Below are 23,527 nucleotides of genomic sequence, written 5' to 3'. Positions count from 1 at the left end.
GAGGGTACCTAGGAAAGGTGAGACCCCCAAGCTCCCATCCCCAATCTGCTCCCAAAATGATGACAGTTAGGCTAAGACCTCTGAAAAGTCAAGATTGGCTAAGTCATGCTGTAGTAACCCAAAACACCTGAACCTCAGTAGTTCAGAACGACTAAGGTCTATTCTTTGCTCAAGCTTCATGTCCTCGTGTCCTCAGTCTGTTAGAGCAGTCATGACCTCAAAGGTGGATGATCGCCATGCTGAAGGGAAAAGAGAGGTTCAGAGAGTCCCACATTGGTCATCAAATGCTCCACTTGGAGCAACACACCATTTTTTTTAGATGAAATTCACATAGTATAAAAGTCACCATTTGAAAATGAACAATTCTTGGGGCACCTGGCTGGCTCAGTTGGAAGAGAATGTGACTCTTGATCTTCGGGCGGAGGTGAGTTCGAGCCCCACAAGGGTGTAGAGATGACTTAAAATTTAAAAATCTTTTTAAAAAATGGACTATTCAGGGCTATTTAGTACCTTCACAATGTTCTATAATCACCACCTCCATTCAGTTCAAAACATTGTGATCACCCCAGAAAGAAACCTGTGCCCATAAACAATTGTTCCCCAGACCCCTCTCCCCCTGCCTCTAGCAGACATCCGTCTGCATTATGTCTCAATGAATTGACCTCGTCCAGATATTTCATATACGTGAATCCTCATTACTTGTGGATTCCATATTTCTGAATTTGCCTACTCTTCAAAATTTACTTGAAATCTCACAATCAATACTTGTGGCCGCTTTCAGGGTCATTCGTGGAAATGCACAGAGTAGCAAAAAATTTGAGTTGCTTAGAGTGTTCCCAGCCAAGGTCAAACAAGGCAACACTCTTCTTGTTCCAACTCTCAGACTCTCAACAAGTATCTTTTTTGTGGTATATTTGGTGCCATGTATTTTGCATTTTTGTTGGTGATTTCACTTTTAAAATGGTCCAAAGTATAATGCTGGAGTGTTATCTCGTGTGCTACGAAAGCACATGTGTTAGATAAGCTTTGTTCAAGCATGGGTTATAATGCTGTGGGCTGTGAGTTCAATGTTAATGAATGAACAATATATATCCAACATGGTTTCTTTAAAAAGAAACACACATAAATCAAGAGGTTATGTAATTTTTTTAAAGATTTTTAAATTGGGGGCGCCTGGGTGGCTCAGTTGTTAAGTGTCTGCCTTTGGCTCAGGTCATGATCCCGGGGTCCTGGGATGGAGCCCCGCGTCGGGCTCCCTGCTCAGCGGGAAGCCTGCTTCTCCCTCTCCCACTCCTGCTGCTTGTGTTCCCTCTCTCGCTGTGTCTCTCTCTGTCAAATAAATAAATAAAATCTTAAAAAAAAAACTTTAAAGATTTTTAAATTTATCTGAGAGAGAGAGAGAGAGAGTGAGCACATGAGCAGAGGGGAGGGGCAGAAGGAGAGGGAGAAGCAGACTCCCTGCTGAGCAGAGTGCCCAACACAGGGCTCCATCCCAGGATCACGACCTGAGCTGAAGGCAGTCGCTTAACTGGTTGAGCCACCCAGGAGCCCCAAGGGGTTAGGTATTGATGAGTTCATAAAAAACATTGTAGCCAGAGGCTCATGGGACCTGTATTTCCCCTAGGAACAACGATTCAGTATGTGCTAATTCGGTGTTCCCAGTGTCTTTTCTGAACATTACTACCATGAATAATGAGGTTCAACTATAAATGGAATTATATACTATGTGACCTTTGGTCTGGCTCCTTTCACGTAGCATAATGTTTTTGAGGTTCATCCATGCCGTAACATGTGTAACATGCGTCAGTATTTCATCATTTCAATGGCTGGATGACAGTGCATTGTATGAATATACCACAATTTATTTAGCCATGCAACGGTTGAGGGACATCGGAACTGTTTCCATCTTTGGGCTATTGTGAATAGTGCTGCTATTCACATGTGTCTACAGGCATTTGTTTGAGTACCTGGGTTTTTTTCCTCTTTTTTTTTTTTTTTAGGTTTTATTTATTTATTTGAGAGACAGCAAAAGCGAGAGAGATCACAGAGGGAGAAAGAGAAGCAGACTAGCCGCTGAGCAGGGAGCCCAATGTGGGGCTCGATCACAGGACCCTGAGATCATGAGTTGAGCCAAAGGCAGACGCTTAACCCACTGAGCCACACAGGTGCCCTGAGTACCTGTTTTTATTATTTTCGATATCTACCTAGGAGTGGAATTGCTGGGTCATATGGTGATTCCATGTTTAACTTTTTGAGGAATGGGTGTTTTCCACATCAGTAGCACCATTTTACATTCCCACTGGCAATGTATGAGGGTTCCAATTTCCCCACATCCTCACCAACACTGGTTATTCTCTGTTTGGTTTGTTTTCATTATAGCTATCCTTGTGGGTGGATTTGCATTTCCCTGATGACTAATGATGCAGAGCATTTTGTTTTGTATTTGTTGACTATTTGCATATCTTCTTTGGAGCAGTATCTATTCAAATCTGTTGTTTATGTTTTCATTGTGGTGTTTGCTTCTTTGTTGAGTTGTAGTGTTCTTCATATATTCTGGATACTAGGCCTTTATTAGATACATGATTTGCAAATATTTTCTCCCTTTCTGTTGGTTGTCTTCTCACTGTCCAGATAATATCCTTTGATGCACAGGAGTTTTTAATTTGTTAAAGTCCAATTTGACTATTTTTCTTTTGTTTCTGTGCTTTTGGTGTTCTAAGAATCTATTGGCAGGGTGCCTGGGTGGCTCAGTCAGTTGAGCGTCTGACTCTTGGTTTCAGCTCAGGTCATGATCTTAGGGTCATGAGATCGAGCACCATGTTGGGCTCCACGCTCGGTGAGTAGTTGATTGAGATTCTCTCCCTCTCCCTTCCTCTCTGCCCCTCCCCCCCACACATTCTCTTTTTTTTTTCTCTCTCTCTCTAAAATAAATAAATCTTTTTTTTTTAAAGAATCCATTGGCAAATCCAAGATCATGAGGATTCACCTCAATGTTTTCTTCTAAAAATGTTATAGTTTTAGCTCTTATATTTAGGTCACTGATGAATTTTGAATTAATTTTTGTTTATGGTGTGAGGTAAGGGTCCAACTTCATTCTTTTGCATGTGCATATCTGGTTGTCCCAGGACCATTCATTGAAAAGACTATTCTTTCCCCCAATGAATGATCTTGGCACCCTTGTCAAAATCACTTGGCCAACGGTTCGAACTATCCACATGGCCCAGGCCAACCTCAAGGGATTAGGTATAGTTGCAAGGAAGGAGACTAAAAATACATGGTAAAAGAAACCAATGACTACCACAGTCTTCATGGGGGTGACTGCAGAATTCTTCTTGAGGAAACTAAGTAACTCAAGAGAAAGAGCCTCAGATACTGATATTTGGAGCTCTCCATGATAGGTGGGGGTCCCTCACATCTCCCTATAATGAAGCTTGCTAGTCTACAAAACTCTCTTCATGCAGAACTTTCCAGAAGCTTTTAGCTCCTCACTCTAAAACATGAACAGGCAGCCAAAGACTCCAGATACCTGAGAAAAGTTTTTATTATGAAAGACAAGTCCAAAACAATTAGCAAAAAGGGATTTGGAGAAACAATGATAATGAGGGTAATAAAGTCCCCAAAGGCTTCTGTAAATATTGTAGAGAGATAACAGATGATATATCATTCCTAAAACAAGAAAAGGGCACCTTTTATCTTTATTTTTTTAAGTAGGCTTGAACTCACGACCCTGAGATCAAGACCTAAGCCAAGATCAAGAGTCGGACACCTAACTGACTGAGCTACCCAGGTGCCCAGTACTGGAGTATTTAAGGTGGATTCATGACCTCTGTAAACTTATCTTAAAATATTTCAGCAAACCACAACAAGATACCACATTGTATGTTCTAGAACGGTTGTATAAAAGCAACAAAAGCAGATGTGGGTTTTGGTTTGTCTTCCTTTTCCCCAACTCCATGTCTAGCTCTTTGTTCCCCCAACTGCTGACGTTGCAGATCCTACAGCAACTTGAGGTCCTCCATCCAATAGAGAGATAGCAGCTGTCCACTGAATTCTCCACCAACTGCCACAATTATATAAAGTTTAATCTCAATAACACATCCCACTCATACTGATTCTACTTCTCTGATCCAACCCTAATTGATGTAAGGTTGATACTAATTATCCAAGGAAAGGCGGCCATGTATTCCTCAATGGTACTGCACACATAGGACATCCCTGAAAGACTCTACCAGCCAGTAGTAATGGTAGGATGTTTGAAGGGAGGGGCTGGGAGGTCCAGGGGTAGGGAGACTTACTTTGCATGCATTTGTTTGTTTGCATTTTTTTTTACCTTGTGCACGTATACATTTTTCAAACACATGCTCATGATAAAATACAACATGCATACAGAAAAAGCACATAATATATGTAGCCTGTGTGGTGATATCCCATTGTGGTTTTAATTTGCATCTCCCAGATTACAAACGAAGCTGAGGACTTCCTTCTATGTTATTGGCCCTATGGATTTCTTACTATTTGTAAGGGCATGTTAAAGTCTTTTGCCATTTTTCTCCCAATTGTCCGTCTTTTTCTTAATGATTTGCAGGAGTTCTTTGTTCAGTCTAGGTATAAATTCTTTGTCATTTATATAGATAGCAGATATCTTCTACTCCTCTGTGTGTTTGTGTGTTTTTAACCTTCTTTTGAAGAAGTTTCTTTTGATGAAGAGAGTTTCTAAATTTAGTTCAGTTGAATTTATCAATTTCTTTCTTTCTTTTTTTTTTTAAGTTTGATTTATTTATTTAAGTAACCTCTACACCCAACGCAGGGCTTGAACTCATGACCCCAAGAGTCCTCTGGCTCCTCTGACTGAGCCACCAGGTGCCCCTCAATGTAGTTCCTTTTTTTTTTTTTTTTTTAGTTTCAGAGGTAGAATTTAGTGAATCGTCAATTGCATATAACACCCAGGGCTCATTACACCCTCAATGTATTTCTTTATTGCTAGTGCTCTGTGTGTTTTATTTAAGTCTCATGGTAAGTCTTGATATCCAGTGAAGCAAATCTTTCACTTTGGTTTCCCCCCTCCCAAGAGTGTCTGGCTATTTTTTGCCTCTTTCCATTCCCATATAAGTTTTGGAATCAGATCATCAAGTTCTTGGGAAAAAAAAAAAAAGCTGAGATTTTGATTGGGATTGCATTTGATCTATAAATTGTTGTAAGGGGAATTGATGCTTTTCAATCGTGAATCTCCTAGTCAATTAACATGGTATTACTCTTCATTTACTTAGGTCTACCTTAATGTCCCTCAAAAATTTTTTACAGTATTTCAAAGAGGTTTTGTACATCTTTTGCAAGATGTTGGATCTTTTTATTAGGTACTCCTTGGGTATAAGAGGAAGCCTTGTTTTTCACTCTTTTGAACTGTGTGAAATTTTTTTTACCATATACATATATTTTTCAGAATAAATTATTTAGATCTTTAAATCAGTGCTATATCATCATTGCTTGAAAATTGAAACTCTAAAGAGGTACACATTAGGAAGTCTCTCTCCCACTCCTGTATCCATTTACGTATCCCCAACTCTTTCCAAGAGGTAACTGTTATTTTTAGTCTCTTGTCTATCCTTCCAGAATTCTTTTTTTAAAAACATTTATTTATTTATTTATTTATTTATTTATTTGAGAGAGAGTGAGCAAGCACATGCGAACAAGCAGGGGGAGGGGGCAGAGGGCGAGGGAGAAGGAGAAGCAGCAGACATCTCGCTGAGCGGGGACCCCAACATGGGTTCGATCCCATGACCCTGAGATCATGACCTGAGCTGAAATCAAGAGTTGGACACTCAACCAACTGAACCACCCAAGCACCCTTTCCAGAATCCTTCATACACACGCCCTTAAATCTATATTTCCTCTTGGTATGGTCTGAATGTTTGTCGTATGCTCCAAATTCATATATTGAAATCCACACCCAGTGTGATGACATTAGTAGGTAGGGCCTTTGGAAAGTGATTAGGTCATGAGAGGGGAACCCCCATAAATGAGATTGATATCCTTACGAAAGTGACCCCAGAGAGCTCCCTTGTAAACTTCCACATTGTGAGCACTATGGACCAGGAAAAGGGTCCTCACTCAACCATGCTGGCACCTTGATCTTGGACTTCAGCTTCCAAAACTGTGAAAAATAAATTGTTATTGTTTATAAGCCACCCAGTCTGTGGTATTTTGTTATGGTAGCGTGGGTGGACTAAGACACCTCTCTTCTCAAAACAAATGCTGTAGATGATGTATCTTTCTGACAAATCTCGCAGGCAAGGCGAAACACAAGGGACCAGCGGCTGTGTTCCTTGCATTCAGAAGAAGCTGAGTGTGCAAATCCCAAGAAGTTCTGATAAAGGGATCCCTGGAGAGGCATTCCCCACTGTTACACTCTGTTCTCTGAACAGGCTTTTAAAGTTTTTGATTATCATTTATTAAGTTACAAAGAGCCAGGCCCTGTGCTCTGCTAAGCAATTTATATACTCGACCTGTTTTCTCTTCTTCACCAGCGCCCAGAGCCCATATACCCATCCAGTTACAGAAGGCACAGTGCCTAAGGCCATGATACTTACTTTTCGGACCCCATGAAAAATACTTTAATTCTTTTCAAATCAAAAGAAAACGATAAATACAACCTGGCCTTTATTATATTTGTCTTTATAACAATGCAATCAAAAGAAAATTAAAAAAAATAAAAATAAAAATAAGAATAAGAAAAAAAAATAAATATAACAATGCAATCATAAAATATAGTTTTACATTGTTTTTTGTGGAGGAATGCAGCCCCACCAGCAACCCTACCAGGTGGGTACTACTGTTATACAAATTATCCAAGGGAGGAAACTCAAGTGCCTTGGCCAAGGTCAGATGGCTGGAAAGTATGGCAACAGGGACTTGAACCCAGGCCTGGAGGACCCTGCGTGGCCACCAAGCTAAAGGACCTCCAGCTCAGCACTTCCTTATCCAGGGCACATGTCTGGCTGGAGCTGGGGAGGTTTACGCCAGGAGGAGAAGAGTTAGAAGAGATTTCATGCAGGCTTCAAATATCTTAAGGGCTGTCACATGGAAAGAGATTAGCCCGGTTTTGAATTGTTCCTGAGAACTGAGCTAGCATAGGTGGAGTGAGGTTGCCAGAAAGTAGATTATGATCCAGTGAGATACTGAACTTACTGAGACTAACAAGATCCCTGGCAGTGACAATTTCTCCTGAAGACCAAAGAAGGGGCATGTGACCCCAGCCGCTGACAAGAAAAGAATTCAAAACAAGGCTCTGTTGGAGAGGTTTGCTGCCTTGGGAGGAGATTCGGATGAGAAAGAGATTAACTTTCATGTCCCTTGGATGTAAAGAGTCTACAGTTTTAAATATGAGCAGTTCATCAGTACAGGGGAGGTGGGATCCTCCCCACCCATACCCCAGTCTCACGAATCCTTATTGAGTCCTCTCATACACCATGGGTGGGAGCCTGAAGGGATAGACTCTTTGGAAGACCTCTTGGCAGTATCTGTTAATATTTAGACTGTTCGTACCTTTGACTTAGCAGTTCTATATGGAGGAATCTGTCCTACAATATAAGCACATAGATGAGCAAAAGCATTCGCCCAAGGGTGTCTGCCACAGTATGCTTATAATTGCAAAAGATTGGCAACAACCTATGTGTCCATCAGAGAACAGATTAATTGGATGATATAGGATTGATATATTGTGAGTGATGAAGACCCCCACCCTTGAGGATATTGCCCTTAGGGAGGGTGGGGGGGCGTCAGACAATTAACAAACATCTTTAATAAGTTAAATCATGCAGCACAGTTAGAGATTCGTGGGGGCTGCGTTGGGAACTTGGGAATGTGGGGTGGAAGTGGGGGCAGGGTGCAATTTTAAGTAGGGTGGCTGGGGTAGGCCTCACTGAGAAGGTGACACCTGAGAAAGACCTGAAGTTCACTGGGACACCTGCCCCTTCCTGTCATTCTTTTTTAATTTTTTTTTCAAGTTTTTGTTTTGTTTTTAAGTAGGCTCCTCGCCCAACGTGGGGTTTGAACTCACAACCCCGTGATCAAGGGTCAATGCTCTAACCACTGAGTCAGCCAGGTGCCCCCTTCCTTCATCCTGAGGGGAAATTTGCCGAGATAAGCCCTTTGATGGGCCTGGCATCCAGCAGGCCTTGGAAGGACTATTGTTCGTTTTAGTCCTGAAATTAAAAAGAGCTCACAAAGCTCTTATCTCAGGAAGATGCCTAAAAACATTTCAGTTTGCAAATCAAGAGTGGGAGGCCTTGGGCTCTGGTGACTGTCTTATCTGCTTCCAAGAAAGGAATTGAAACATCTCATTGGAAGGAAAGGTCCTGCCTGTGCATCCTGTCTGCCTGCCTTCCTTTGTAGCAATCGGCCCATTGTGTTTCCATCAGTTTAACTGTCTGGGGAGGCTCCTCAGCTCCCTTTGTCCTTGATAAAGGCCCACAGGGCCTCCTCCATTAGGCAATGATGAAGCCACTGGTGTGGTAAAATCTCTCCCTGCACAGGAGGTCACTAGTCAGCAGGTCCTTAAACCACAGGAGTTGGTCCCTATCAATACATTTATTCTGTGACTTGGCAGCAGAAGGGTGGTACCAAAGGGATCAATTGCTTGCTTCCTCTGACTCCAAGCAGACCTTATCTGGTTCCTTCTAAAAATGGCTCTGGCCCCTTTAGAGTAACAGGTATCTAATGGGGTCTGCTCTGGTTTACATGTTATCTGACGTAGAGAAAGCAGCTCCTTCGAGGGGAGAAGAGACAAACCGGATTTTTACACAAAGCCAGAAATAAGTATCCCCAGACAGATCAATAAAGTCCCAATGCAGGGATGAGGAAAGGCTTTCCTCACACCGACGACACTGCTGAGAAGTGCAGAGAAGACACAGTTGGGGTTTTGACACAGGGAAATGGGGGATGGTGTCCTAGGCAGAAGGCACAGTTAAGAAAAACACATGGAACCTGCTAACAGTGGAGCATATTCAAGCTGTTCTAAGTAGTTCCTTTTGTCCAAAGCATAGTGACAAAGAAAAGAATAAATCATAGTAATAACTAACATTCATTGTGCACTTATATGTGCACGGCAGCATTCAAAACATTTTCTACTCTGTCTGATCCTGTAAGAAAGTATATTAAATATCCCAACTCTCTGAGGAAGCAGAGGCAAAGATAGGTTGCTAAATTGCCCATTTGTGGCACCACCAATAATAATAATAATAATAATAATAGCCACAATACTCAACTGCCACTGATTGATTACCATGTCCCCTGAGTGTTGGACGTACCTCCTCTTCTGATCTGACCCTCATTGTCCAGTGAGGAAACTGAGGCCTGGGTAGGAGTAAAATTTTTGTATATTACTGAAGCTAAGTTGGTATTAATTCTAACCAGCTTGTTATAAATTAAGAAGTTAATTGTAATTCCCAGGGCAACCACTAAGAAAACAACTGGAACATATATAGTACAAGAGATAAGGGAATCAAATGGTACACTAGAAAACATCTATCTAACAACAAAAAAAGCAGGCAGTAATGGGGGAATTGAGGAACAAAAAGATATGACAGAGAGAAAACAAATAGCAAAACAGCAGAAGTAAGTCTTACTTACCAGCAATCACATTCAATGTAAGTGGATTAAATTCTCCAATTAAAGAGCAGGTTGACAGAATAATCAAATAACATGAACCAATATTATGCTCACTAGAGATCCAAAGACGCAAATAGGCTGAAAGACAAAGGATAGAAAAAGGTATTCCATGCAAATAGTGGTCAAGAGAGCTGGAATGGTTATAGTGATATCAGAAAAATGAACTTTAAATAAGAAACTATTACAAGAGACAGGGGCGCCTGGGTGGCTTAGTCAGTTGAGCATCAGACTCTTGGTCTCAGCTCAGGTCATGATCTCAGGGTCCTGGGATCAAGCCCCAAGTCAGGCTCTGTGCTCAGCGTGACAGAATCAGCTCGAGGTTCTCTCTCCCTCTGCCCCTCCCCACTCTGTAAAATAAATAAATAAATCTTTAAAAAAAAAGGAACTGTGGTGACGTCGAGTCGCCATGGCCAGCTACCCGTATGGGCAGGGCTGCCCAGGAGCTGGAGGATAAGCGCCCAGAGCCCCTCCGGGCAGCTACTACCCTGGACCCCCCCATGGTGGAGGGCAGTATGGCAGTGGGGTACCCCCCAGTGGTGGTTATGGAGGGGGTCCTGCCCCCGGAGGGCCTTATGGACCACCAGCTGGTGGGGGACCCTGTGGACACCCCAACCCTGGGGGACTCCCCTCTGGAACTTCAGGAAGACTATATGGTGGAGCGGCCCCAGGGAGCCCCTATGGTCAGCCGCCTCTGAATTCCTACAGTGCCCAGCATCCTGGGCCTTATGGACAGGGACCTCCTCCAGGTGGTGTTCCTCCCAATGTGGATCCTGAGGCTTACTCCTGGTTCCAGTCAGTGGATGCCGATCACAGTGGCTACATCTCCATCAGGGAGCTGAAGCAGGCTCTGGTCAACTCCAACTGGTCCTCTTTCAATGACGAGACATGCCTCATGATGATAAACATGTTTGACAAGACGAAGTCAGGCCACATTGACGTCTATGGTTTCTCAGCCCTGTGGAAGTTCATCCAGCAGTGGAAGAAACTCTTCCAGCAGTATGACCGGGACTGCTCCAGCTCCATCAGCTACACGGAGCTGCAGAAAGCTCTGTCCCAGATGGGCTACAAGCTGAGCCCCCAGTTCACCCAGCTCCTGGTCTCCCGCTATTGCCCACGCTCTGCCAACCCCGCCATGCAGCTAGACCGCTTCATCCAGGTGTGCACCCAGCTACAGGTGGTGACCAAGGCCTTCTGGGAGAAGGACACAGCCGTGCAGGGCAACATTCAACTCAGCTTCGAGGACTTCGTCACCATGACAGCTTCTCGGATGCTCTGAGCCAGCCCCTCTGGAGAGAACAGAGCATACCAGGGACTTTCCTGGCTCTTGAGAGTGGGAGAGGCATGTGGGCCTCTCCTCTTTTCCTGCCCCTCCTAGAAAAAGATTCTCCCTTGCCTGATGCAGCACTGTTTCCAAAGAGGGCCGGGAGTCTCCCCGTCACCAAATCGTGGGGACCTAGGCTGAGGCCACACAAGTAGTGGCCTGATCTAAGAGAGGCCTGGGAGCTGAATGTCCTTAGAGCCCTGAGCATTTGAATGGCCCAGCCTTGCGCCAGGAGCAGAAGATGTCAGTCACTGCAGTGGAGTGAGTAGGGCTCCAGCCTCTAGCTGTCCCTTCTGCACCCTGACACCAGGGGTGAGTGTTCATCAGCCTCTTGCCATTTGCACCTGAGCCCCCTCACCCATACCATCTTGTCCAGTGAACCCAGTTTCCCCAAAGTGGAAGCTAACCAAGCATGAGAAAGGTTTGTCCGTGGGACCAAGTGGCTTGGGTTCCACCAGCCCCATGCCCCAAATCTGCACATGTTGATTTCTCACTGCCTGGGTGCCGTCCCTGCTCAGGGAGCTCGGACAGGCTGCTCTCTGGGCATCCTTGGTTAGGCTCCCCCTCTGCAGCTTGGAACCCTCCCTTGCCTGCCATTCTCTGCTTGGCTTTAATCCCCAGGGGACAGTTGCCACCTCCCACTGCCAATGCTCTTTTTTTATTTGCGGTTTTTTTTTTTTTTTCTTTCGGGGCCAAAAGTTCAGTGAAACTGTAAGCTTCAATCAAAGGACAAAACTCTGGGAAAAAAAAAAAAAGGAACTGTTACAAGAGACAAAGAAGGACATCACGTAATGATCAAAGGGGAAATCCATTAAGAAGATATGACAATGATTAATCTATATGTACCTAAAGCAGAGCCCTATAATACATGAAATAACAACTACCAGAGTTGAAGGACAAATAGTCCAACAATAATAGCTGGAGACTACAACACCCTACTTTCAACAATCGGTAGAACTACTAGATAAAAAATCAATAAGGAGAGAGACAACTTGAACACCATAAAGCAATTAGACCTAACAGACTTATATACAACATCCCACTCAAAAACACCATGGTAACAGAATGAAGGGGGAGAAAAATCACATGAACATCCCAAATGAGGCAGAAAAAAACCATTTGGTAAAATCCAACACCCTTTCACGATCAAAATACTCCACAACCAGGACTGGAAAAGAACTACATCAACATGATAAGGGGCATACAAGAAAAACCCTCTTTATATGCAGTAATGGAAGACTTAAAGCTTCCCCGTCTAAGATTGGGAACGAGACAAAAATGCCTACTTTTGCTAATCCTATTCAATACTATACTTGAATGTTTTACAATATAGGATTTATAATTATTCGGGTATGGTGAGTCTAACAGATCAGGAGATGACTGCCATTGAAAAGGTACTTTATAAGGGGTGCCTGGGTGGCTCAGTCGGTTAAGACTCCAACTCTCGGTTTTGGCTCAGGTCATGATGTCAGGGTCGTGAGATCAAGCCCCCTGTCAGGCTCTGCACTCAGCACAGAATGTGTTTAAGACTTTCTCTGCCTCTGCTTTCCCCTCCCCACCTCCCCCCAACCCTGCTCTCTCTCTCTCAAATAAATAAATAAATCTTTTTTTTTTAAATCCCATTGTCCTCTTTAGCAGACATGGAAAAGCCAAATCTAAAATTTATATGGTATTTTAAGGGACCCTGAAAAGCCAAAAGGATCTGGGGAAAGAACAAAGTTGGAAGACTCACACTTCATGATTTAAAACTTACGATGAAGCTACAATACCTGAACAGTTTGCCACTGGCGTAAAGTGTAGACAATATAAGTGAGTGGAATAGAGCTGAGATTTTGGAAATAAGCCCATATATCCATTGTTAATGGATTTTGACAAGAGTGCCAAGACCGTTCATTGGGGAAAAGAATAATCTCTTCAACAGATGGTCATGGAACAACTGGATAGCCACATGCAAAAGACGGAAGTCAGACCTTGAACTCACATTGTTTAGAAAAATTAGCTCAGAATGGATCAACAACCTAAATATGAGAGTTGAAACTATAAAATACATCGAAGAAAACCTAGAGGCAAATCTTCACGATCTTGGATTTGGCAATGGTTTCTTAAATGTGGCACCGACAGCACAAGCAGCAGCAACCACAACAATAGAGTGATGATAATAATAATGAATAATTTCCAGTTTATCAAAATTGAAAACATTTGTGCACCAAAGCACACTGTCAGGAGAGTAAAAAGACAGCCCACAGGATAGGAGAAAATGTTTGCAAATCATACATTTGATAAGTCTCTGGTATCCAGAATATGCAAAAAAAAAAAAAAAAAAAACCCTAAAAATGTTTACAACTCAAGAACAAGAAAAACGAATAACTCCATTTTAAAATGGGCCGAGGATGGGCGCCTGGGTGGCTCAGTCGTTAAGCGCCTGCCTTCGGCTCAGGTCATGATCCCAGGGTCCTGGGATGGAGTCCCGCATCGGGCTCCCTGCTCCGCGGGAAGCCTGCTTCTCCTTCTCCCACTTCCCCTGCTTGTGATCCCTCTCTCACTGTGTTTCTCTCTGTCACATAAATAAATAAAATCTTTAAAAAAATAAATAAATAAAATGGGCCGAGGTTCAAAAAGACATTTCTTCAAAGAAGATACTCACATGGGGCGCTTGGGTGGCTCAGTCGGTTAAGGTCTGCCTTCAGCTCAGGTCACCGTCCTGGGGTCCTGGGATTGAGCCCCCCATCGGGCTCCTTGCTCAGTGGGGTGTATGCATCCCGTCTCCCTCTCTCCCTCCCTCCAGCTTGTACTCTCTCTCTCAAATAAATAAATAAATAAAACCTTAAAAAAAAAAAAAGAATATACTCAAATGGCCAACAAGCAGATGACAAAAGGCTCAACATCATTAGTTACTGGGAAAATGCACATAAAACCATGATGAGATGCCACTTCACAGACACTAAGACGACTATAGAAAAAACAAAAAAGAAATAACAATTTTTGGTGAGGATGTGGAGAAACTGGAAGGCTTACACGATAGGAATGTAATAGTGTATTCTCTGTGGAAAATAGTCTGGCAGGTCCTCAAAAAGGTAAACAGACAAAAAAAAAAAAAAAAAAACCAAACCTGCCATATGACCCAGCCCTTCCATGTCTAAGCATATACCTCAGAATGGAAAAGAAGTGTTTAAATATTAACTTGCACACAAATGCTCCCAGCCTCTTTATTCATAACAGTCCAAAAGTAGAAACGACCTAAGTGTCCATCAACAGTTGACTGGGTAAATAACGTCTAGTCTAGTCAAACAATGGACTAGTTCTCAGCCACAAAAGGCAGGGAGGTATTGATACGCACGACATGGTGGATGAATCTTGAAAACATGCTACGTGAAAGAACCCACGCATAGAAAGCCACGTATTAGATGCATCTATTTATATGAAATATCGAGAACAAGCGAATCCATAGAGACTGAAAGTAGGTTAGTGGTTGGCAAGGCTGGGGCGGGGGGGGGGGGGGGAGCAGGGAGTGGGGAGTGGCTGCTTAATGGGGATGGCGCTTCCCCTTGGGGTGATGTAAATTCTCTGAAATAGTGGTGGTGGTTGCGCAATGTGGTCAAGGTGTTAAAAGCCACTGACCTGTATCCTTTAAAATGGTGATTTTTATGTTATGTGAATTTTACCTCAATCAGTTAAGAGATGAATAGAAATGAGACCCAACTTAGATGAATGGGATATGAGGAGAGTTTTGCTAAGTGTTTCTGGGCAAGTTCTGGATCTCTGGGAGAGATTCTGGAAGTTGTTTTCTTCTCTGACCATTGTGGTACTTGAATGGGATCCTTGAAACAACTTGGGTCATCTCATCAACCCTTTAAAAAATGGTGTCCATCTATGGGGAGGGTATGAGGGCATCACTGGCATGCAGTTTGGCACTGTGCCCTGAATCAATGCTCCCCACCGAGTAGGCAGTCGGAGATTGCAGTTTTCAGCCTGTGCTCTTCTTGGGATATGGTTGAGTCTTCTCAAGGAAGGAGATTTTTTTTAAAAAAGTTTTCCGGAGGGGTCCTCCCACTAATTTGCTTAAGGCCACCATATATACACCAGCAGCAGCTAGAGCAATCCATAAAATATAAAGAAAGAGGGCCAGGGACCCAGGCACAAGTCAGGTTTTAAACCTGCTAAGAATCTGTACGTCTAGCTGTGTTTAACATTAATTTATCCTACCAATAGGGAGAATTGATTTGCATAAAAAGTCTAATCAATCTCCCTAAACCAAAATCTTTTGACTCACATATCTAAAATGTCCAGTGGTAGAGCGCCTGGCTGGCTCAGTCGGAGGACCATGAGACTCTTGATTTTACAGTTGTGAGTTTGAACCCCACCTTGGGTGTAGAGATGACTAAAATAAAATAAGGGGCACCTGGGTGGCTAGTCGGTTAAGCGTCTGACTTCAGCTCTGGTCATGATCTCAGGGTCCTGGGATGAAGCCCTGCTTCCCTGCTTCAGGCTTCTCACTCAGCGGGGAGTCTGCTTGTCCCTCTGCCCCTTCCCCTGCTCGTACACTCTCTCTCAAATAAATAAATAAAATCTTAAAAACAATAAAAATAAAACAAAATAAAATAAAATGTCCAGTGGTAAATTTGGTTTCAATCATGGTCCAGGAGCTCAAGAGCCTCTATTACTTGGTTCTCCTTTTCTCTTTGTTGGTGACATTGTCAGCCTGGTTCTCAACTCACGGTCAGAGATGACACCCAGCACTTCCAGCTATATTATTCCTACTAAGCCCCAAAGAAAGTTTACATCCCTTGTCCAAAACTCCAGCTGATGTCTTGGGTTTGAATCTCATTGGCCCTGCCGAAGGCACATGTCCATTCCTGGGCCAATCGCTCAGGTGGGTGTGAGTAGAATCTAGTAGATCCAGGCTAGACCTGGGTTTTATGCCCACTCCTACAGCCCCACTAAAAGGATTGGGGAGCAGGGAGTTAACAGTTCCCCAATGGAACTTTAGGGTGCTGTCCTTAGAAGAATGGACAATGGAAGCTGAGTGGAGACAACAGGTGTTTAGGGGATTTTTGTTTGTTTGTTTTTAGAGAGGGAGGGGGAAGGGTAGAGGGAGAGGGAGAGAGAGAATCTTAAGCAGTCTCCCTGCCCAGCACGGAGCCCCATCTCACAACCCTGAGATCGTGACCAGAACCGAAATTAAGAGTCGGTTGCTTAACCGACTGAGCCACCCAGGTGCCACAAGAAGCAACAAATGCTTAAAGCACATGACAGACGAAGCTCTATGCAATCTGCCCTTTCATATTCCCTTTATGACTCTCTGTCTCTCTGACCCTGTCACTTGAGCCTGCTTTCAGTTTCTCAGATGTGCTCATTGTTTCACCTCAGGGCCCTTCCACATGCTGTTCCATGTTCCTGGAATGCTCTTCCACCACTGTGCCTGGCCAACACCTACTTATCCTTTAGCTCTCAGCTCAAACATCACTTCCCTGGGGGAGCTGTGGCCATTTTATATATACAACTGTAATTCCCATAGCCCATGCTGTTCTTATAAGGTGACTTTGACACTCTGCCCATGAGATGTGTGGTCTGTGTTTCCTTGCCTTGAATCCAGGTGAGCTTGAGACTCCCATCAGAGTGCCACTGCGTGACTTTGGTAGGAGTGGCATTATGTGACTTTCATAAAAGGTGAAAAGCTTCTGCCTGGCTCTCTTGTGAGGCTCACTCTTGGAACCCAGCCACCATGCCATACGGAAGCCCAAGTAGCCATGGCAGGGCCCCCACGGAGGGGAACTGGGATTCCTGGTCCGTATCCCTGGGTGACAGCCAGCTGATAACCAGCACTGACTTGCCAGCCAGCCCTGTGATGAACCATCTTAAAAGTGGATCCTCCAGAATCTTGACAACATCAAGTGACAGAAGCCAGACATAAAAGGCCACATATTGTATGCTTCTATTTATATGAAACGCCCAGAATGTTAATATCTATAGGAACAGAAAGTAGAGTAGTGGTTGCCAGGGGCTGGGGAGAGGGAAGCATGGAGAGTGACTTTTAATGAGTACAGGATTTCCTTTTAAGGGAATGAAAATGTCCTGGAATTAGATCGTGAAGAGGATGACACAACCTCGTGGATCTACTCAAAACCACTGAGTTGTACCATTTAAAATGGTGAATTTGATGGTATGAAAATTATATCTTTAAGAAAGTAGACCCACCAATCCTAGTCAAGCTGCCCTGGCTGATGCCATGGGGAACAGACTCGCTGTCCGGGCCCATTTCTGCCCAAACTGCAGCTTTGTGGACAAAAATAAATGTTGCTGTTTTAAGCCACTAAGTTTGAGGATAGTTTTGTTACAGAAGAATAGATGCTGATGCTGATATGGAAGCTTCCCCCAGCCTCCTCCTCAGTGTAGGGCAGGGTCCCTGTTGTCTCTGTATTTATTATAGCTCCTATCTCAGTGTGTAATGAAATATTTGACTAATTCTGTCTTCCTCATTGACCAGTAAGCTCTGTGCAGTGTCTTTAGCAAGAACCAGTCCCCAAAGGTGTATGTACCCGCAGTGTTCGAGAACCACGTGGCTGATGTCGAAGTAGATGGAAAGCAGGTGGAGTCGGCTTTGTGGGACACAGATGGGCAGGAAGATTAGGATCACTGGAGGGCCCCTCTCCTACTTGGACACTCACGTTCTACTGATGTATTTCTCCATTGACAGCCTTGATAGTTTAGAAAAAAATCCTAGAATAATGGACTCCGGAAGTCAAGCATTTCTGTCCCGACACATGCATCACCCTGCTTGGGAACAAGAAGAGTCTTCAGAATGATGAGCCCACAAGGCAGGAGCTAGCCAAGACGAAGCACGGGCTGGTACAGACCTTTTCTGCCTTCCTTCGGCTTCATGCTTGAGGCACACATAACTTGTCAGCATTCACACCCACTTCTGAGTGACAGTGAAGCTGAGCAGATAACCAGGACCCTGCAGTGGTGTCATAGGTAGGAAAGTCAGAGCAGCAAGGGGCCAAGGATGTGTTTGTAAGAACGTCATCAAGAGCCAGGGCAGCCGCGGTGACCCACCCAGACATCACCTTGCCTGGCTGGGTTCAAGACTGGCTCTGCCACCCATTCCCTATGTGACCTTGAGCCAAGTGCTTGACCCTTCTCTCCTTTGGGTTTAGCGTGTATATTCTCACAACGATTGGAGGTCGAAGAGGAAAGAGAAGTCTTACCTGCGACAAAAATTTGGAAAATTGGAGGAGATTTTGGGGGAGGGCATCAATATTATCCTACATTCTTTTCCAGCATGAAAAAGTCCTTATTGTATGGATCTGTGAGTTCATTGAACCAACCACACATTATAGATTTGCCAGTTCAAGTGGAATATCAAATAATCTGTCCACTTGCTGGGCAAATGAAATGGAAAACCTTGGAGGTGGCATCAGACTGTGAAGGCGCCAAGTCTCCGCCCAGCTGTCTGAACTTGGGCAGGTCACTTTGCCCCCCTGAGCCTTCCATTCCCCTTCTCACCCTTAAACCAGGATAACAATAGCAACTACCTCCTGGGAATAAGCTAAATGGTGCATGCAAAATGCTTCACACAGTACCTAGGATAGGGATGTGTGAAAAACAACAGCCACTCCTATTTTTTGGAATGTGCTCAGTGCAACGATATTACAAATAAAGACAGAAGCTATTTCTCCCTTAACGAATGCAGAAAGAATTTGAATTCCCTGGGATTCCGACCCATCCCTTTGAATCAATGGTTTGGATTTGGTTGCCATAGTCTTAGGGGCCATGAATGGCCAATGTGGAGGCATGTCGTATTTTCAAAAGTTGCCTTGACTTATCTAACGAGGAGATACTATTTCTATAATGTAGTTGTCTCCAATTTGTAAAATTCCATCTACAGATCTTTTTTATTCCTAATCTTTACAACCTCTTGCTGCAGGTCCTAAAAGGAATGCCTACTAGGAGGGAGGTGACTAAGTCTTGGTAAGACACTTGACTCATTTGAACTGAACTTTGTCCAGCTGGGTTCCTCTAATAAAACATATTTCAGCAAGAGTTACCTCAAGAATTCCTTAATCCCTAATCCTTTTTGTAAACAAGACATTGAATAAATTTATAGCTCATCCCTCTGAAAAAGACCTTTAGAAAGTGGCATTCTCATTTTACCCGGCAAATCCATTTTACTTCCTCCAAAGGGCTGACATTACTATCCACTGCCTTCCCCAACTCCCCCCCCCCACACAAAAAATTCCACATTAAAACCTCCCACGCGTCAATGTTCCAATGTGAGAACCATGTCTATGCCACAGTTCAGAAGCTGGAACCTGTAATTTCCGTGGGTTGCATTTTCTCAGTCACTGGAGAGCAGGACGGGGGTATAATCCCAGCTCTACCACACTGTCTACTTGCTTGGGGCCGGTTACTTCTCTGAATGTCCGTTTCATCTGTGAGATGAGCTGCCTGGCAGCCCTTCATTCATTTGGTCATTCTACAGATATGTGTGTCAGAGATGATCACGATAAGCAAGGTCTCTGTCCTGCAAGGCAATCCGTGTGGGCACCAGGCGTGAAATAGAATTGCAGCCCAGTGCATGTGGGCAGCATTGTCATGGCGGTGGTGGAGGGTGGGGGAGTTCTGGAACCGTCTGAGGATGACGTTGCTCAACGTTCCTGCCGCCCTCCAGGTGCAGTGCAGGGAACGCCCTCTGCTCTGGAATTGCTGAGTGATGAGTCACCCTCGAGAACCTGGGGAAGTGGAGCAGGCAGGGGACCAGAGGCCACCAGACTTATTACTGGTCTCCGGGATTGAGTCATGGGTTCCTTGGGAAGCTGACTGTGGGCATTTGTTCGAGAGGGCCACTGGGGTCAACATCTAGAGAGGGTCTTGGGGGAGGGGAGGAGGAAGTTGGAAAAAAAGGCCTCGACCTACCCCCTCAGGAAGCTCTGAAGTCGAGGAGATCCCAAAGAATTGTCCCAATCTGGGGTAAGGAGGCTGGACCTTTAGACCCTAACATGGTTCGGGCACCGGAAGTGGTCTGCCCCCAAGGAGGGGGCATGACCCTGGGTTTTGGTGGGGGGGGCCAGGGGCACGGGTGTGGTGCATCTCTACTTGGAAGCCTTCTCTTGTCTCCATACCCATCCCTTTTCTCAGCCCCTCCCACCTCCCAAAATAGATCTGAGAAAAGGAGCCTAATCTGGCCAGGGAAGTTTTAGGAAGAGCCAGGGTATAAACTGAGACCTGACAAAGGAGCAGGAATCAACTAGGGAGGAAGAGGAGGAAATTTCTGGGCTGAGGGATGGACATGTGCCAAGGCCCAGCAGCAAGAGAGGGAGGGAGAGGAGGGAGGAGGAGGGAGAGGGAGAGGTGTTTCTCACTTCAGGGTAACCAAAAATAGCTACGTAGGGGTCACTGGACTTGGGGTCCAGTTCTGACTTTGCCAAGTGCTCGGAAGTCACTTAAACTCTCCAAACACCAGTTTCTCTGTATAATAAACAAGGATGATTGATACAACTTGCCTCTCAGTTGTTTTTAGGATGACAAGAAATAACACACACATCGTAAGGGCTTCCTAAGTGTCAGGTGTCACATTTCTTATTACTGGCTATTGCTCAGAGAATCATAATGGTTGATCTGTTTTTTTATTTATTTAATGCTTTTTTTTTTTTTTTAAGTAGGCTTCACCCCCAGCACAGAGCCCAACATGGGGCTCGAACTCAGGACCCTTAGATCAAGACCTAGAGCTGAGATCAGGAGTTGGACGCTCAACCGACTGAGCCACCCAGGCGCCCCCCGTAATGGTTTATCTGTTAAATCATATACCCTTTTCCTGGAAAAATTACAGTACAAGGAATCAGGAGTCAGCAAATTTTTTCTTGAGGAGCCAGATTCAATATTTTTAAGCTTGTGGACATGTGGTCTCTGTTGGAACTACTCAGCTCTTACAGCATGAAAACAAGCGCAGTCTATGCATAGAAAACAGGCAGGGCTGCGTTCTGGTAAGACTTCCATTTCCAGAAACAGGCAGCGGTCCCATATGCCAACACCTGAACCTGTATTATTAAAACATCAAAACAAGTTTCTGTGGTTGAAGGAGACATTTCGGGTGTCTTTCCCTGCCTTGCTCAGAATGCTCTGTGTACATACCAGTTCCATGGATCTGCATCAGCTTACAATATCGCCTAACAATGAAATAAAAAGTGAGACACAACGATAAAATTCTCATCTTGTCATCATAAGACCTCATGATTCAGATTCCATGAAGCTCATAAGCAGCCATTTACTCCACTTGAAATGATCAGTTGCCATGATCTTGAGTCAGAAAACTGACTGCAGTAATGAGGCATCATGCAGGGACTCTGCATGGACTTTCTATATATAGGAAGGTCATTGCCCTAGCTTGGTTTAACCCCAAAAAGCAGAATCTGAGTCGAGGGCTGGTTTGCAAATAGTTTATTTTGGGAAGAATTCTGGGAAACTGGAGTGGGGATACTGAAGGGGGTGAAGCCAATGCAGTAGTGGGTTATGGGGATGTTTACTGCCCGGGCTATCCCAATAGAGATCCCCTAAGGAACTATGTAGAATATGTCTCAGAAATGTCCACCCAAGGGGCGCCTGGGTGGCTCAGTCGGTTAAGCGTCCCACTCTTGATTTCAGCTCAGGTCATGATCTCAGGGTCGTGAGATCGAGCCCTGTGTCGGCTCCACACTCAGCACAGAGTCCGCTTGAGATTCTCCCTCTCTCTCTGCCCCTCCCCCTGCCTGTGCTATGAATGAATGAATGAATGAATGAATGAATGAATAAGGAATGTCCACCCGAGACATGGATTATCCACTTGCTCCCCTTGGTCAAAGGAGGTATTAAATCTCTTACATTTTCCAGAATTGAGCATGTTAAGGTACTTAATGCAGTCAAGAGGAGGCGTGAACAGGTTACCCCTGCACATACCTGGCTATGCACAGTAATGCATACACATAATTAAATCAAAATTTAAATCAAAATTAGTCTATGGATTAAGACAGAAGTCTCTCTCTGACCATCACCCTCTAGTCATCCAGTCCTCCTTCTCAGGGACAATTTTTGCTTTACTTTTTTGTGTATCTTTCCAGAGGCATCCCATGTGTAGGCAAACAAATACTTAGTATTTTTCCTTTCTCTGAACCATTGGTGACATACCGCATACTGTCTACTGGACTACGCTTTTAAAAATTTCTATCTATGCATATTGCTGATAATTACATATGTATATGTTTAGAACTCACTCTTCTTTCAAATGATTGTGTTTCATTTATGACTGTACCTTAATTTACTTAACCAGTTTCTCTACTGACAATATTGGTATTTCCGGGAACTTTGAAAAAGTCAGGTTGATTGAGGTATCCATGCAATAAAGTTCATTCTTCCAACTGGGCAGCTCTATGCATTTTGATCCATGCATACAATTGTGTAGTCACAACCAAGATGTAGAGCAGTTCCATGACTCCAAAAATCGTCCTAGTGCATCCTTATGGACAGTCCCCTTCATTATCACAGCCCCTGGCAACCACTGATGAGCTTTCCATACCTTTTCCAAAGGGACTTTGCCTTTTCCAAAACATTACATAAGTGGAATCCTACAGGATGTAGGTTTTTGAGTCTTGTTTCTTTCACCAAGCACAATGCATTTGAGATTCATCCACATTGTTGCATGTATCAGTGGCCAGCTCCTTTTTATTATTGAGCCTTTATTATCCCATGGTACAGACATACGCCACAGCTAATTTATATCCATTCACCAGTTGGAAAACATTAGGTCATTTCCAGGTGGAACAGTTATGAATAAATCCGCTAGTATTTCATACTGGCTTTGTGTAGAGAGAAGTTTTTATTTCTCCTGGGTAAACACCTAGGAGTGGGATTACTGAGTTGTACGGTGAGTATATGCTTGGCTTCATCAGCACTAGCCAAACCGATTTCTTTGTTTTCCTACCAGCAATGAATGTATACTCACCAGCCTCTGATATTGTCATTGTCACTTGTTTTTCTTTTGGCCATTCTGACAGGCACATATAGATTTTGTCTACTATAAACAGCGCTACAGTGAATATTCTTATGTATATATCCTTGGTGATTAGATGTGGGTGTATCCATAAGATACATTCTTAGAACTAGAATTGGTGGGTCATAGGTAGGGTGTGAAAGGTTGATTAGATATTGCCAAATAGCCTGCCGAGAAGGTGGGGCCAATATACACACATACCAGCTGGGAATGGTAATGCCCGTTTCCCCACATCCTCACCAACACTGTGTATTAGGTGATTGCTGTGTGAGTTGTTGGTGAGGACTTGAAGTAAAGCGTTAGAGCCATGCCTATCACACACAGAGTGCTAAAGGATGTTATTGTATGATTTCCACCATTAATCAATCAATCATATTATTATTTGCCTCTCTCTCTTAGTTCCTCATCAATATATCCAGGAGTGCTTTTCTCTGAGGAGCTCAAACATTTTACCTATGGAATTTGGTTAATCCTTATAAATCTCTTCAGATGTTGGTCAGGAATTCAGGCTCTGTGGGTTT

General features: G+C 43.9%; 1 protein-coding gene across 1 annotated transcript; it reads left to right on the top strand.

Annotated features, from left to right (window-relative positions):
* Positions 1 to 10,072: 10,072 nt before the first annotated feature.
* LOC116624335 (peflin-like) lies at positions 10,073 to 10,942 on the top strand. Its single transcript, XM_032392142.1, is given in 1 exon segment — positions 10,073 to 10,942. A coding segment is annotated over 1 exon segment (870 nt).
* Positions 10,943 to 23,527: the final 12,585 nt, after the last annotated feature.

This window comes from Phoca vitulina, unplaced genomic scaffold (assembly GCF_004348235.1).
Source record: "Phoca vitulina isolate PV1807 unplaced genomic scaffold, GSC_HSeal_1.0 scaffold66, whole genome shotgun sequence".
NCBI lineage: Eukaryota > Metazoa > Chordata > Mammalia > Carnivora > Phocidae > Phoca > Phoca vitulina.
This window is presented reverse-complemented; position numbering and strand designations above follow the sequence as displayed.